This window comes from Eurytemora carolleeae, unplaced genomic scaffold (assembly GCF_000591075.1).
Source record: "Eurytemora carolleeae unplaced genomic scaffold, Eaff_2.0 scaffold637, whole genome shotgun sequence".
NCBI lineage: Eukaryota > Metazoa > Arthropoda > Copepoda > Calanoida > Temoridae > Eurytemora > Eurytemora carolleeae.
Genome location: NW_019396534.1, coordinates 1,262 through 15,246, shown reverse-complemented (window position 1 = coordinate 15,246; position 13,985 = coordinate 1,262). Strand labels below are relative to the sequence as shown.

The following is a 13,985-nucleotide window of genomic DNA, read 5'->3' as shown; positions in this document are numbered from 1 at the left end:
AGAAGAAATTTAAATTACAACAAAGTAAAGTAAGCTGCATGTAAGATTAATATTTAAATGTTTTCAATTATAACAAATCTTTTGGCAGAGCTATTGAAAAGAACAACATTAGTTTAACCAGTGTCCGAATTTAATGAATTTGAGCCGCGGCTTAAATCTGCCAAAAACCGGTTTCAATTAAGCGCCGGCTGAAATCTTGCAAAATTGAATACAATTTTAAATGGAACCAACCATATTTGAGCCGCGGCTCAAATTCTTTAAATTCGTCCTCGGGTAAGCTTGATTTTTTTTGTATACTTGTGCGTAAAATCAAAAAAATTACGAGGTCACAAAGTCATACCAGTAAATAAAGAAAGAAAGAAAGAAATCCAAAATATAAAACAAAACACATAAAAAATAAAGAACAATAGAAAAACTAGACTTAAAAGACGGGTGGTTAGTGTAAGAGCATGGTTTGTTCGAAGCTTTTAAAAGCTTTGTCTTATTAAAGGGAGTGTTCGCGAAAAATGAAAGGGGGTTGATATTGCATTATATTTTGTATTTTTCATGATCTGAGAGTTACTTTTGAAAGCATTTATTCCTGTTTCGAGGATTTTTGATAATGAATACGACATTTTCATATTTTCCAGGAATGTTCGAAAATCCAGTGCCAGCGAAAATTATTTTTAAAAAGAATTAAAATATTATGAAATATTAACTATATACGAATGCGTCGAAAATAATCGATGTTTGTAATATCTGAATGATTTGTTTGGAATTAAATTGATTTGTTTACGATCTGAGTTGAACGTTGCATCTTTCTGAATTTGTATGGACACTACGTTCTTCGGTGTGAGTCGTTTTTAACAATTTTCTCCTTATAGACGCAACAGATAGAAGTAAGATTAGTAGCTCCTTCAACAATATGATGTGGTTCTACCCGACCCCCTTCAACAATATGATGTGGTTCTACCCGACCCCCTTCAACAATATGATGTGGTTCTACCCGACCCCCTTCAACAATATGATGGGGTTCTACCATCCCCGTTCTAAAACATTTCAACAAAAGAAAGAAATATAATACCAATACAAACAATTAAATCATTACTATATTTTCCTGCAGTAATTACATGATTTTTTCAATCATATTTAAAAACAATTTGTAGTGACACCCGGTCATATTAAAAGAGTTGGCAGTTTAAAAGAAGTTTTCTAATATAGAGCGAATGAAACTTTGCGAATTTTCAACCAAATTCCGCAGATTTTCCAGTAGTAGTATAAAGCAAATATACAAAGTTTTAGAACATTCATCTTAGGGTTAGAGGTTCAGGAATTTTACATTCTTTACCTCAAAATACTTATCAACTCCATGTTTTAACTCGAAAATTAAAAAATGCTTGTCCCTTAAATATGTTTTCTAGTTAAAAAAAAATACATCTGTTCAATTTATATCTCAATGTTTCATATATTCAATTCATAATCAGGTTAATTACCATAATTTTATCAGCGACAAGGAAAGGTCATAACGCAAAAATTCCGCACTTTAAGTGAACATTATTTGTTAAGCCGCAAGTTTCCGCTTTTTTGCACGAAATTCCGTAATAATCTCTTTCGTGCAAAAATGCGGAATTTGTGTGATATAAAGAATTTACCAAAATTCCGCTTAAAAACTACGCAAAAATTCTGCGAAAATAATTTTACAAAAAAATGGGCAAATAATGCACGAAAATCAATTGCTCAAATTGCTAGGAAAAAGTTGAAACTTCTAATGCAGGACGGTAACTTTATGAGCAGAGATTTCCACGGAGTGGAAAATTTATCTGTGAAATTTTCTGGTTTTGTGCAATTATTTGTTAAGCCGCAAATTTTCGCTTTTTTTGCACGAAATTCCGTATTAATCTGTTTCGTGCAAAAATGCGGAATTTGTGTGATATGAAGAATTCACCTAAATTCCGCTTAAAAATTATGCGAAAATAATTTTACAACAAAAAATGAGCAAATAATGCAAGAAAAAGAATTGCTCAAATTGCTAGGGAAAAGTTGAAACTTCTAATGCTGGACGGTAACTTTATGAGCAGAAATTTCCACGGAGTGGAAAATTTATCTGTGAAATTTTCTGGTTTTGTGTAATATTTTTTTGCGGAATCTTTAGAGCGGAATTGCGCATCAATTGTGGTTGCTTCTTCAAAATTAATTTTTTTACGTAAAAATGTGGATTTCCACTTAAAAGTTTGCGGAATACTCAAGAAAATTTGCGCAATTTTGCGCAAAAGTTTGCTTCAGATGAAAACCGTACATAATTACTTTTACTTTGATTCAATTAATCAATGCAATCAGTCAACACACTCAACAGTAAAAACTCTATATTTGTAAAATAAAGCAACTTACTTCTAATGTTAGGCATAAATAGAAAATTAAATTTCTTTATGTTAAGGTTTTTTTCGTGAACTTTCGTAATATAATAATGTGAAGAAAAAAAAAGAAAAAAATAACATATTTTAAGTTTAGAAAAAGCATGTACAATGTACATCTTTATAAAAATCTTGTTTTTGGTAAGCATCAATTTTCATTGAATTCCGATAATTTTTTAACAGTTGTTCACTCAGGTCCATGTTAAAACAAGCTCTTTATAATCTAACGAAATGTTATTAACTCTCAGAAAAATTTAGTGGTATCAAATGTACATAGCTGTTGGGATGTTTGCATTTTGTAATTGTTAACGAAATGTGAAAAGGAATTGAGTTTTTGCCACACACTCAAATTTACTACTCCCATTATATTTTCAACCTGATGTTGTTAGCCTTTGATATTTCAAACTTAGATTATTTGAACTGAAAGAATTTATAGTTTGAAATATTTAAGTTCTACAACAAAATAGGGATTAAAAGATCATAGTTTGTGACATAAGACTCAATTTTCATTTAACAATTATAAATTAATAAAACAGCCACTTCCCCCCTTTCTCCTCTCTTTTTTAAATCATTTTTTAAAAAGGTGGATTTGAAATGCATAAAATGTCAGAATTCTGAATCTAATGAAACCTTTTGCAAATAGTTTTCAGATGAATAATGGCATTATATTTAGAAAGGTTTACTGAGAATGAAGAAATCCTATGCAGAACCATTTTGGAGAAGAAAAAAAAACGAATAGATTTTATAATATATGTTGCCCGTGAAACTTTAAAAAATTGATCTAAAAACATAGAATTTTGTTAGCCTTCGTTACCCACCCTTAAAATCAGCCAATTTGGTCCAGCAGTTTGGCCAGCCATAGCTATATAACATAATCTAAGAGCTTTATTATATCAATATAGATTGTACCCTTTCTAAATTGTAGAGAACTCTATCTTTAGGTAAGGAAACATGTAGAATATGGCTTAGATCTTTTTTTAGAAATAGAAAACAGTTAAATATTTATTGATAGTTAATCTGTTAAAGCTCTGAAGATGAAAATAAAAAATTATTTTAAATATTATCTAATAATAGTTCTGGTCTATAATTTTCAAAATATTAAAACTTTTAACTTATTTGATTATTAGTGTGCATTTAGAAAAATGTAAAATAAAGACAAAATTATAAATATTTTAATTGTATAGACACCTCTGCTCCAATTTGATCAATATATTTTCAAAGTGCAAACAGCTGCAAAAAAAACTACGACTTCAGTTTTACAAAAACAGCTGAAGAGGATTAAAGTGTTCAAAGGAAAAGTATGCAAAAAGTTTACTTAAATCTATTTTTTAAATATCTGAAAAGTGTTCATTTTGGAGAAATCAATTATATATGTCCTCTCAGCATACGTTTTTTTATAAAACATTTTCTCTTACGATGAAAATTGCACTTACAATATGTGTGTCAATGTGAAATGATTAAAATTATACATGTAACAAAATATGGACAGTGTTTTTTTAATTAAATTTGAAAATTTTAAAATTTGAAAACTCTTGTATTTGTAAACAGTTCCATTAAGTTAGTTTCAAATTGCAGTGTTCCTTGAAATATTTTTAGGTGTGAGTTCCATTAAGTTAGTTTCAAATTGTAGTGTTCCTTTGAATTATTTTCTGGTGTGAGTATTGGTATAATGGTTTGGCGGAAAAGTACAGAATTATGGAATTCAAATCGCATTTAATGTTCAGTAGCTTAGTAACTAAAACTATAATATTTATCAGAGTTTCAGAGTAATTTTTGTAGACTCTCTTTAAATGAATTTACATTACGACCTACCATAGTTTTGTTTCACCCAATATTCATTGTGGATGATTTTGTGTTTTTTCTAAAAAGAAATTTAAAAAATGTAAATTTCTATTGTACCAGATTCAGATATGCTATTATATGCCTTATTACATTTTAGTATTCCAAAATCGACCACATCTTCGCCAGTAAAAAAGATAGTTATTTAAAATTCTCAGATTACATTCACATTCACTGCATATGTATAGTAATGGATACACTAACTTTAAAACGTAATTAAGTAATTATTTTTATCATAGTTAAATTTATATACTTAGTCTAAGAAGGTCAAGGTAATATTAAATTAAATTCATTTTCTTCACTTTAATTTGTTTAAGAGATTTATTTTATTTTTTTAAGATTTAAACAAAAATTCTGGAATTACTGAACGTTTAACGATACAAAAATTAAATATCATTAAAAAGTATAGTCTTTTATTACCAAATTTGAACAAACTAAAATTAACGAACGGTTCAAAAAATGTTTTCATTGTATTTTCTAGACGAAACTGGAATATTCTTGATTAAATTTGTATCTGTAGATGGCACAAAAATCATTAAAGATGAATAAAAACGAACCAAACTATTTTTTAAATCAAAACGTGCCTATACTGCCCTGCACTAGAGCCCCCCAACTTCTATCAATAATATTGAGAACTAAATTGAAAATTCTGGTTATTGACAATATAACTTTCAGTAATCGATAAAATACAGGGGACATTAGTCCAAAAACTAGCACTTGGCCCATTTCTAACACTGAGTGTTAAAAATGGGCACAAATTGAAGCTGGGTTTTTAAGATCCCTGCCCATATTGAGAGTGAACGTCGGTAATAAAAACTAAAAACAACATTTTATTAAGCCTGAAATGGAGACAACTATTTCCAATTTTAAACTATTTTCTGAAATAGAAGTTATAAAAGGATTTATTTTTATATTAAAACCCTTGACCTTCAAGACAATGTCAGGTTTTCCATTTTCGAACATTCCTGAATTTGAATCATTGTCGCGTTTTCAAGACAAAACCCACTTTCCCGCTTTACAAAACTCACTTTCATAACAAAATAAATCACTGAAAACAAAAATTATCTTATGAAAACTAAATTAACTGCTGAATTATTTCTAGAATCTAAGTTTTCACATTTCATTTGTTTTATACGAGAATAAAGCTGATATCATTTACTGAATTCTAAACAAGGAATTTCCCGCATTTCTAGTTAAATCTACAATGTAAGAACAAAATTTCTCTAGATTATTTTCTATTTTGTTTATATTTTACCTTGTTAAAAGACTTGTTTTGTAACGTAAGTGCGTAAATACTTGAAACTTGACATTGATATTGAATTCGAGTAATTGTCTCAAAACCAGGATATGTTCCGAAAACGCGACATGAGCTGAAATCCGGTAATTGTTTCAAAATAGGGATATGTTCTAAAATGAAAACAAAAATCATCAAGAATTAATTATCACACCTTATTATAAGTTTTAAATTGACATTTCTTGCTTTAACAAAAAGTTTTAGCCATTTCTCATCAATGTATGTGTAGTTTTGTTCAACTCGGCTTGGATACAAAGATATAGACGCTTGAAAAAGATAACTTTGCAGATTTGGCCCATTTCTAACACTCAGTGTTAGAAATGGGCTAAGTGTTAGCTTTGGAACTAATTCCCCCTGTAACACGTGAGAAAGTTTTTAAATCTTTAAAATTCAGGATTGCAAGTTCTATTTATATTTGTTCAACGAGCGTACAGAAGAATAATTGACGTCTAAGTTCTCTCTTTTAATTTTAAATATTTCCGAGGATTTTTCTAATTGTAATTTTCATATTTTTTAACTAACATATTTCTAGGAAATTTCAAATTTAAAGATAGAGTTGATGGTTAAACTTTGAACGAGACAAACAAGAAAGAGAAAAACGATATTATAAATATATTATATATCATTTAGAAAATTCAATATTTTTGTATTTTGACATACAACAGCAGTACGTGTTTGGAAACGAGATATTTTAACATATTTTAGAATGCGATGGTACATAGAGTACATATGGTTTTAAAAACAAATAAATGATTTTTGAAAATTAACAAAGAAGTAAAGTCGTCTCTAAAGTCTAATTCTGTGGTTACCTCTGTGCATAAAGGTTGAGTGTTGATAGAACCCGATGTTGAGAGAACCAGAGGTTGAGAGTTGATAGAATCCGAGGTTGAATGTTGATAGAACCCGAGGTTGAGGTAACCCGAGGTTGAGAAAACCCGAGGTTGAGAGAACCCGAGGTTGAGAGTTGATAGAACCCGAGGTTGAATGTTGATAGAACCCGAGGTTGAGAGAACCCGAGGTTGAGAGAACCCGAGGTTGAGAGTTGATAGAATCCCGAGGTTGAATGTTGATAGAACCCGAGGTTGAGAGAATCCGAGGTTGAGAGGTTGAGAGAACCCGAGGTTGAGAGTTGATAGAACCCGAGGTTGAGAGAACCCGAGGTTGAGAGTTGATAGAACCCGAGGTTGAATGTTGATAGAACCCGAGGTTGAGAGAATCCGAGGTTGAGAGTTGATAGAACCCAAGGTTGAGAGAACCCGAGGTTGAGAGAACCCGAGGTTGAGAAAACCTGAGGTTGAGAGAACCCGAGTTTGAGAGAACCCGAGGTTGAGAGAACCCGAGGTTGAGAGAACCCGAGGTTGAGAGTTAATAGAACCCGAGGTTAAATGTTGATAGAACCCGAGGTTGAGAGAACCCAAGGTTGAGAGTTGATAGAACCCGAGGTTGAGAGTTGATAGAACCTGAGGTTGAGAGAACCCAAGGTTGGGAGAACTCGAGGTTGAGAGTTGATAGAACCCGAGGTTGAATGTTGATAGAACCCGAGGTTGAGAGAACCCGAGTTTGAGAGTTGATATAACCCGAGGTTGATTGTTGATAGAACCCGAGGTTGAGAGAAACCGAGGTTGAGAGTTGATAGAACCCGAGGTTGAGAGAACCCGAGGTTGAGAGAACCCGAGGTTGAGAGAACTCGAGGTTGAGAGAAACCGAGGTTGAGAGAACCCGAGGTTGAGAGAACCCGAGGTTGAGAGTTGATAGAATCCGAGGTTGAATGTTGATAGAACCCGAGGTTGAGAGAACCCGAGGTTGAGAGTTGAAAGAACCCGAGGTTGAATGTTGATAGAACCCGAGTTTGAGAGAACCCGAAGTTGAGAGTTGATAGAACCCGAGGTTGAGAGAACCCGAGGTTGAGAGAACCCGAGGTTGAGAGTTGATAGAACCCAAGGTTGAGAGAACCCGAGGTTGAGAGAACCCGAGGTTGAGAGTTTATAGAACCCGAGGTTGAATGTTGATAGAACCCGAGGTTGAGAGTTGATAGAACCCGAGGTTGATAGAACCCAAGGTTGGGAGAACTCGAGGTTGAGAGTTGATAGAACCCAGTGTTGAATGTTGATAGAACCCGAGGTTGAGAGAACCCGAGGTTGAGAGTAGATAGAACCCGAGGTTGAGAGAACCCGAGGTTGAGAGAACCCAATGTTGAGAGAACCCGAGGTTGAGAGAACCCGAGGTTGAGTGTTGATAGAACCCGAGGTTGAGTGTTGATAGAACCCGAGGTAGAGAGTTGATAGAACCCGAGGTTGAGAGTTAATAGAACCAGAGGTTGAGATTTGATAGAACCCGAGGCTGAGAGTTGATAGAAACCGAGTTTGAGTATTGATAGAACCCGAGGTTGAGAGTTGATAAAACCCGAGGTTGAGAGTAAATAGAACCCGAGGTTGAGTGTTGATAGAACCCGAGGATGAGAGGTCGGAACTCTAAAATCTCCGAAACATTCTGAAGGCATCCTTCTGGTAGGACGGAGGTGATAACTTTGAGGCCAAGTCAGTTCCCACGATAGGTTCAGTTCTGCCGATGGTTTAATTCGAATAAAACAATTCGACACATCAATATCATCAATATATACATTTAGCTTTACTGTGTGCTCGCGTTAAAAAATACAAATTGGCTAAACCAATCAGGCCCAACTTTCTGATGTAAAGGAAAGTTAATGGCGGGTCGTAAATAAAAAAATTGTCTTTTAAAAGTTTTAATTTTTCGGAATTTATATATAAGCGAAAACAGAAAAATCCTCTATATTTTACCTTGTTATTTTTAATCAATTGTTAAGACACAAAGAGTTTGTGATCTGTTTATTATGGGATGGTTTTGAAAAAGCACGGCTAGCTAGACAGACGTGAATTTATAGAAAACCTTGTCAAACTTTAAAAACTAAGAAATTTTCCATTTTCAGATTTAATTGTGAAAATAGTTATGGATTTAAACTTAAGAGTCTGGATTAACTTTTTAAACGTAATTTCCCATATTAAATTTGAGATTTACTTTTAAGTCAACGTTTTATTCATATTTACCATAAGCTTTATGTTTAAAATGTTTCAATATACAGCGTGTCCCCCGAAACATGACGAACCATGATTATCTGTAAATCTCTTGTATTTTAAGGTAAATAAAAAGATTAACAACTTTTTGGAAATGCCATGGACTAGGGGAATTTTGTGATCATTGTTTCAAAAATCATCCTTGTTTGTAATTACTGGTGGACAAAAAATGTCCAAAATGTTTAAAAACTCAAAGACGATAATAAAGTCGTCTGTGATGTTTATCGGAAAACCCTGTATAGTGTACGTGGATTTTCTTTGATATAACAATCAGCTGTGCTGTTTAACAAAACTGATATTCCATGTTCCATGTTCATGCTTCAGCTAGGGCCTATTTCTTAAATAGTTTTTTTACAACCCCAAACCAGGTCATTTTGTCAATTTTTCAATTCGTTTTGTTATGGTCATTTATGGTCAGTAAAAAAACATGTCATAACGAATTGAGCAGCAGAGTAAGTGTTTTTTTTGGGGAAATAACAATTCTAATTTTGTTTTTCATTGGAATCTTCTCTATTTATTTTCGAAAACTTCAGCTCGTATAACGACTCAATTCCTTTACAAAATTGTTGTTTCATTTTTTAAAATATTAAGTCTTTTTACGTACCGTTGTCCAGCCAAGTGTCACTTTCCCTTATTTCAGGTTTAAAAATGAGCAAGAAACTGAGACGATTATCAATAACTTCAGGTAAAAATCAACCCATTTAATTTAGAACTTTGAAGCAAAGTTAACTAAGAACCTTCCCGTGGTTCTACCCTGTTATCCATATATAACATTGAGACAAATAGATTACGAGGTTCATGAGTGTTGATCTAATATACACACAAACTGACAGGCTGAGGTCAAAAATATAAAGATAATCTATAGATTAGTGGTTCATCCTCTCAAATATGATAAAGACATTTTTCTAAATTGTTTTTAACAGTAATGCTTGTTTCATTAAAATTATTATAATAGATATATTTGTTTCTCTTTAACCAACTTACGTCACAATCATTTTCCTAATATTATGCCTCAATTCAATGTTTTTTTTGTATATTGTACAATACGCATCCTATCCAGGGATAAAGCAAATAAAACTATAATTCTATTGGAAACTTGAAATTTTAAATCATAACCCAGTTGCTATTGACTTCGAAAGGCCGGCCATTACAGAAGGTTTAAAAGGTTTTTAACAATTATCACTTTTATTACAATTAGATAAAAGTGCGATTGTAAAATTCTCAGATTTTAAATGTTAAAACCCTTAAAAAGTGATGTTAAAAATTATTGAACATCACAAACAAACACATAATTAATAGAGAAATATAAAAAATAACTCTTTTTTATATATAAATTAATAACTAACCATAGCTTAGGAACTTAGCTTATATACCTGCAGTATTTCCTATAAAAGTCAACCCTCTCAACTTAGAACGACTGAACCAATCTGGTCCAAACTTATTGTGGGACCTTTTTTTACCCCAGGGAAGGTTTATGAATGATCGAATTTAAAAAAAATTGCCACTAACAAAATTCGATTTTTCAACAGTTTGAAAATCCACAAATTTTGTTTTTATAAAATCTGCGAGATTTTTTCGTTTTTATTTTACAATGTAAACAAACAGAAAATGTTCACAGTTGAAATAGAAATAGGCGTGAATCGCCCTAAAGTCTAGTATATATATGTATATAGTATATATATATAGTATGTCTGGGTGTTTGTTTGTATCCAATAAAGGTAAAAACGGCTGAACCGATCGAGCCCAAATTTTTGGTGGGACCTCACATGTCCCCAGGGAAGGTTTATGAATAATAATTTTAAAGATTACCCTGCAACAAAATTTCAATGTCGTTAAATTAAGAAAATCCACAAATTTTTTGAATAAAATCCGCGAACATTTTGTTCCTTTTGTTTTACAATGAACACAAAAAGAAAAAGTTCACAGTTGAAATAGAAGATGGGCCATAAAAGTCCATAGTGAAAACATATTATACATATATTTTTGCTTGTATATATGTTAGCTATAGCTGGCCGAACGGCTAAACCGATTGGTCTAAATTTTTTAAGGGAACCCTTAACGAGTACCCCAGAAGTAACATAGGCTAAAAGATTGAATTTATTCTTTTTCAAAAATCGAAATGTTTTTCTTCAAAGTTCTTTTTTTAAGAAATTCCACGAAAAACGCTGGGCATTTAAGCTACTTACGTATACATGTGATGAACAGTTTTTTAAAAAGTAATCACTTTAGTCAATAGTCCAAACCTCGTTTTTTAGGGTTAAACCAGTTCAAGGATTTGGGAGGAGGAGGCATTGGAGGGAAGGTTGGAGGTACAGCAGTCGGAGGGAAGGTTGGAGGTACAGCAGTCGGAGGGAAGGTTGGAGTCACGGGAATTGGAGGCAGAGGTGGATTCAGTGATCGAAGAAGCTCAAAAAGAAGAGAATCAATGAGGGTAAGAATAGATGCATTAAATTTGTTTAGTAGATTTTTTATTTCTATTTCAATAGTATTAATTCTAAAAACATTTAATACATCAGATGTCAGATGGGTCCAATTCTGTAGTTAATTTAATCTTTCAAAGATCATTTTTGTTTTCAGTGATTTATTCTGTAATAGGGGCCAGATTTGATCAAATATTTCTGGAATGGTATCAGAGCATTCTTTTTAAAATTACATTTTCAAAAAAACAACAATAAAGCCATGGCTAGGGGAAAACAAATGAACATGAAGGGAAAAAACTATTCTCATAAAATAAAATGTTTATCCTTTAAAAATTATACTTTTAACTTTTAGTGTTCTATTCTTTCTTAAATGAATCCTAAACAAATTCTCCACAAAACTACATTCTCAGTTCTTTGATACACAAGAGATTAATTATCATTAATAAGAAATATAAAATGGCAGTTATATTACAGTAAAATTGATTTCAAAGTAAAAAATATATTTAAGTAAAAGATTGTGTTAACGAAACAAACTAATAAACTGCAAAAAGTCTTTAATATATAATATAATATATGGTAGAAGACATTTAAAACCATTCACTAATTTTCATGTTTCGTGGTACACCCTGTACTTCAAAACTTCAAAATATAACCACTGCAATTAAAACTCCAGTAACCGAATTTAAAGAATTTGAGCTACGCTTTAAATTTAAGCCGCGGCTTAAATATGGTTGGTTCCACTTAAAATTGTATCAAATGTTTCAAGATTTAAGCCGGCGCTTGATTTAAACCGGGTTATGGTAGATTTAAACCGCATCTCAAATTCTTTAAATTCCATCTCGGTTAATTTAAAGTGCCAGTGTCCGAATTTAATGAATTTGAGTCGCGTCTTTAATCCACCAAAAACCGGTTTAAATTAATACAAGTTTAAGTAAAACCAACCATATTTGAGCCGCGGCTTAAATTTAAGCCGCAGCTCAAATTCTTTAAGGAGGCTATGGATATTGTACAGTACAGTGATAGCACACCGACTATATACGGCAAGACGAGACAGTTCACCAAATGAATCAAATTCTTCTTTCGAAATTATTATGACCATTTTCCGACGCGATAGAGAAAAACCACCAATTAAATATTTTTTAAATTGTTTTTGTGAAAGACTTAAAATGAATTCCGGGAATTCTTTTCGGCCGATTCTCAAAAGAAAATTTCAATTTAAAAATGTTCTCTAAAATTTATTTTTAGAGACTTGAATTGAACTTTTCGAGCGTGTATGATTTTTCTAAGAAGACAGCCATGATTTTGCTTATAATTGAGGCTCACAATGTGTTCCTTTTTTTAAACCACGGGTCCTATCTTGATTTAAACTGTCTATTCTTCTTATATTTTGGTAATTCAAACTTTTGCTACTGGCATGTCACTCTGGTTCATTTCAAGTACCTTGCCGACTTTTAAGCAGCTATAGAGCAATCTGTACAGTACATATACAGACTATTTGACAATACTTAACGACGACCCTCTGTTTAAGTAATTTTTACCATTAAACCATTTTGCTTTAAGTTTAAAATACCTTTCTTTAACTCGTTAATTTGAAATACTTACATAACTGAATTACATTCGTTCAACCGTAAAACTGAACCACATCTATAACTTGCTATAAATAACATATATGTAATTTACACTAAAACAATAGTAGTTGTTTGATCGAAAGGATATTTAAACTTTGATTTTAAATGTAAGACGACATTCATAAACTTTTTAGACTATAAAAAATTTGAAAATAGATTTAAATAAACTTATATTTCTTGATGAAACTTTGTTCGTTATGATGAAAAAACAAAACGAAAAACGATCTTTTTTCGACCGTTTTTTTTAACAAACGATTAAAAACCTGTACTGCAGGTACTGAGCCTAGGATCTGGAAGTACAGACAGTAAAGAGAGTGAAGATATCCCACCTGCAAACCGTGTAGTAGTTCTAGGTAACCATTTCCATTAATCATTAAGAATTTAGCATACAGAGCCCCAAACTTAAAACTCGAGTACGTAATGGAACCCAGTATCGGAAACCCGGTTTTTAAATGGGGTCAGACAGTTTTGTAGATACCAATTTTATTTCTGTTAAGAAATATTATTGCATGCAATTTCTTGACATTATCTTTTTGTTTCCTGATTTCTTAAATTAAAATCTACGCTAATGCATACGATCCCAAAAAGGAAACTTGGGAGTCTCAAAACGATACTCAGTTCAACTTACATGAAAAATAAATCAGAAATACATATTTTCATAACACTAAATATAAAATTAATTATTAGAATGATAACTAGATTGTTTATAAACATCTTGCATAATTGCATAATTGCAACATTTGGTATATCTTGTGACAATACATAGAGAGTTACACATCTTTGCAATGAATGTCGTCTCTGTTCTTCCTTTTCTTAAGAAATGGATCTTACGATTTTGTAATTTACAATATTTGCAAGTTATAAATCTGTAAAAGTGGTGAGGCCGATTTTTAGAAATATTTCAAGCCTAAAAATCTATTTAATAAAGACGATGAGAATTTCACTGCGTTTTAGTTCTCACTGTATGCTTATCTATGAGTTAATAAATCCATCCATTCTTTGTCAATATCTCCCCATTCAGTTTACTGCCCAACCTTCCATTAAGCAGGGTAACCATTAATCTTCTCTTCCATTCCGTTGGAAGTAAAATATCGGGGGCAGTTCTATACATGAAGGTAGGGGGTGCAGAGCCGCCATAAGCGTTGCAAAATGACCTCCTGAGCCTCCTGACTCGCAGAATGATCTTCAGGCCTCGCGAAACCGTCTCCACGCCTTTGCAAATTTTGTCTACGCAACCCATATTGTGGTCTTCGCTTGCTGTGTTTTATTTTATTTTTTTCTTTGATGGCTTATGAAAATCATTCTGCGTATCAGGAGGCTCT

The 13,985-nt window shown here is 32.3% G+C and overlaps 1 protein-coding gene across 1 annotated transcript; it reads left to right on the top strand.

Annotated features, from left to right (window-relative positions):
• Positions 1 to 9,216: 9,216 nt before the first annotated feature.
• Positions 9,217 to 13,016, top strand: LOC111705005 (uncharacterized; the record flags this gene model as incomplete). Its single annotated transcript, XM_023477431.1, is given in 3 exon segments — positions 9,217 to 9,300; positions 10,871 to 11,046; positions 12,938 to 13,016. Coding segments are annotated over 3 exon segments (292 nt in total), but the record flags the coding sequence as incomplete, so codon positions are not given.
• Between the last annotated feature and the right edge of the window lie 969 nt (positions 13,017 to 13,985).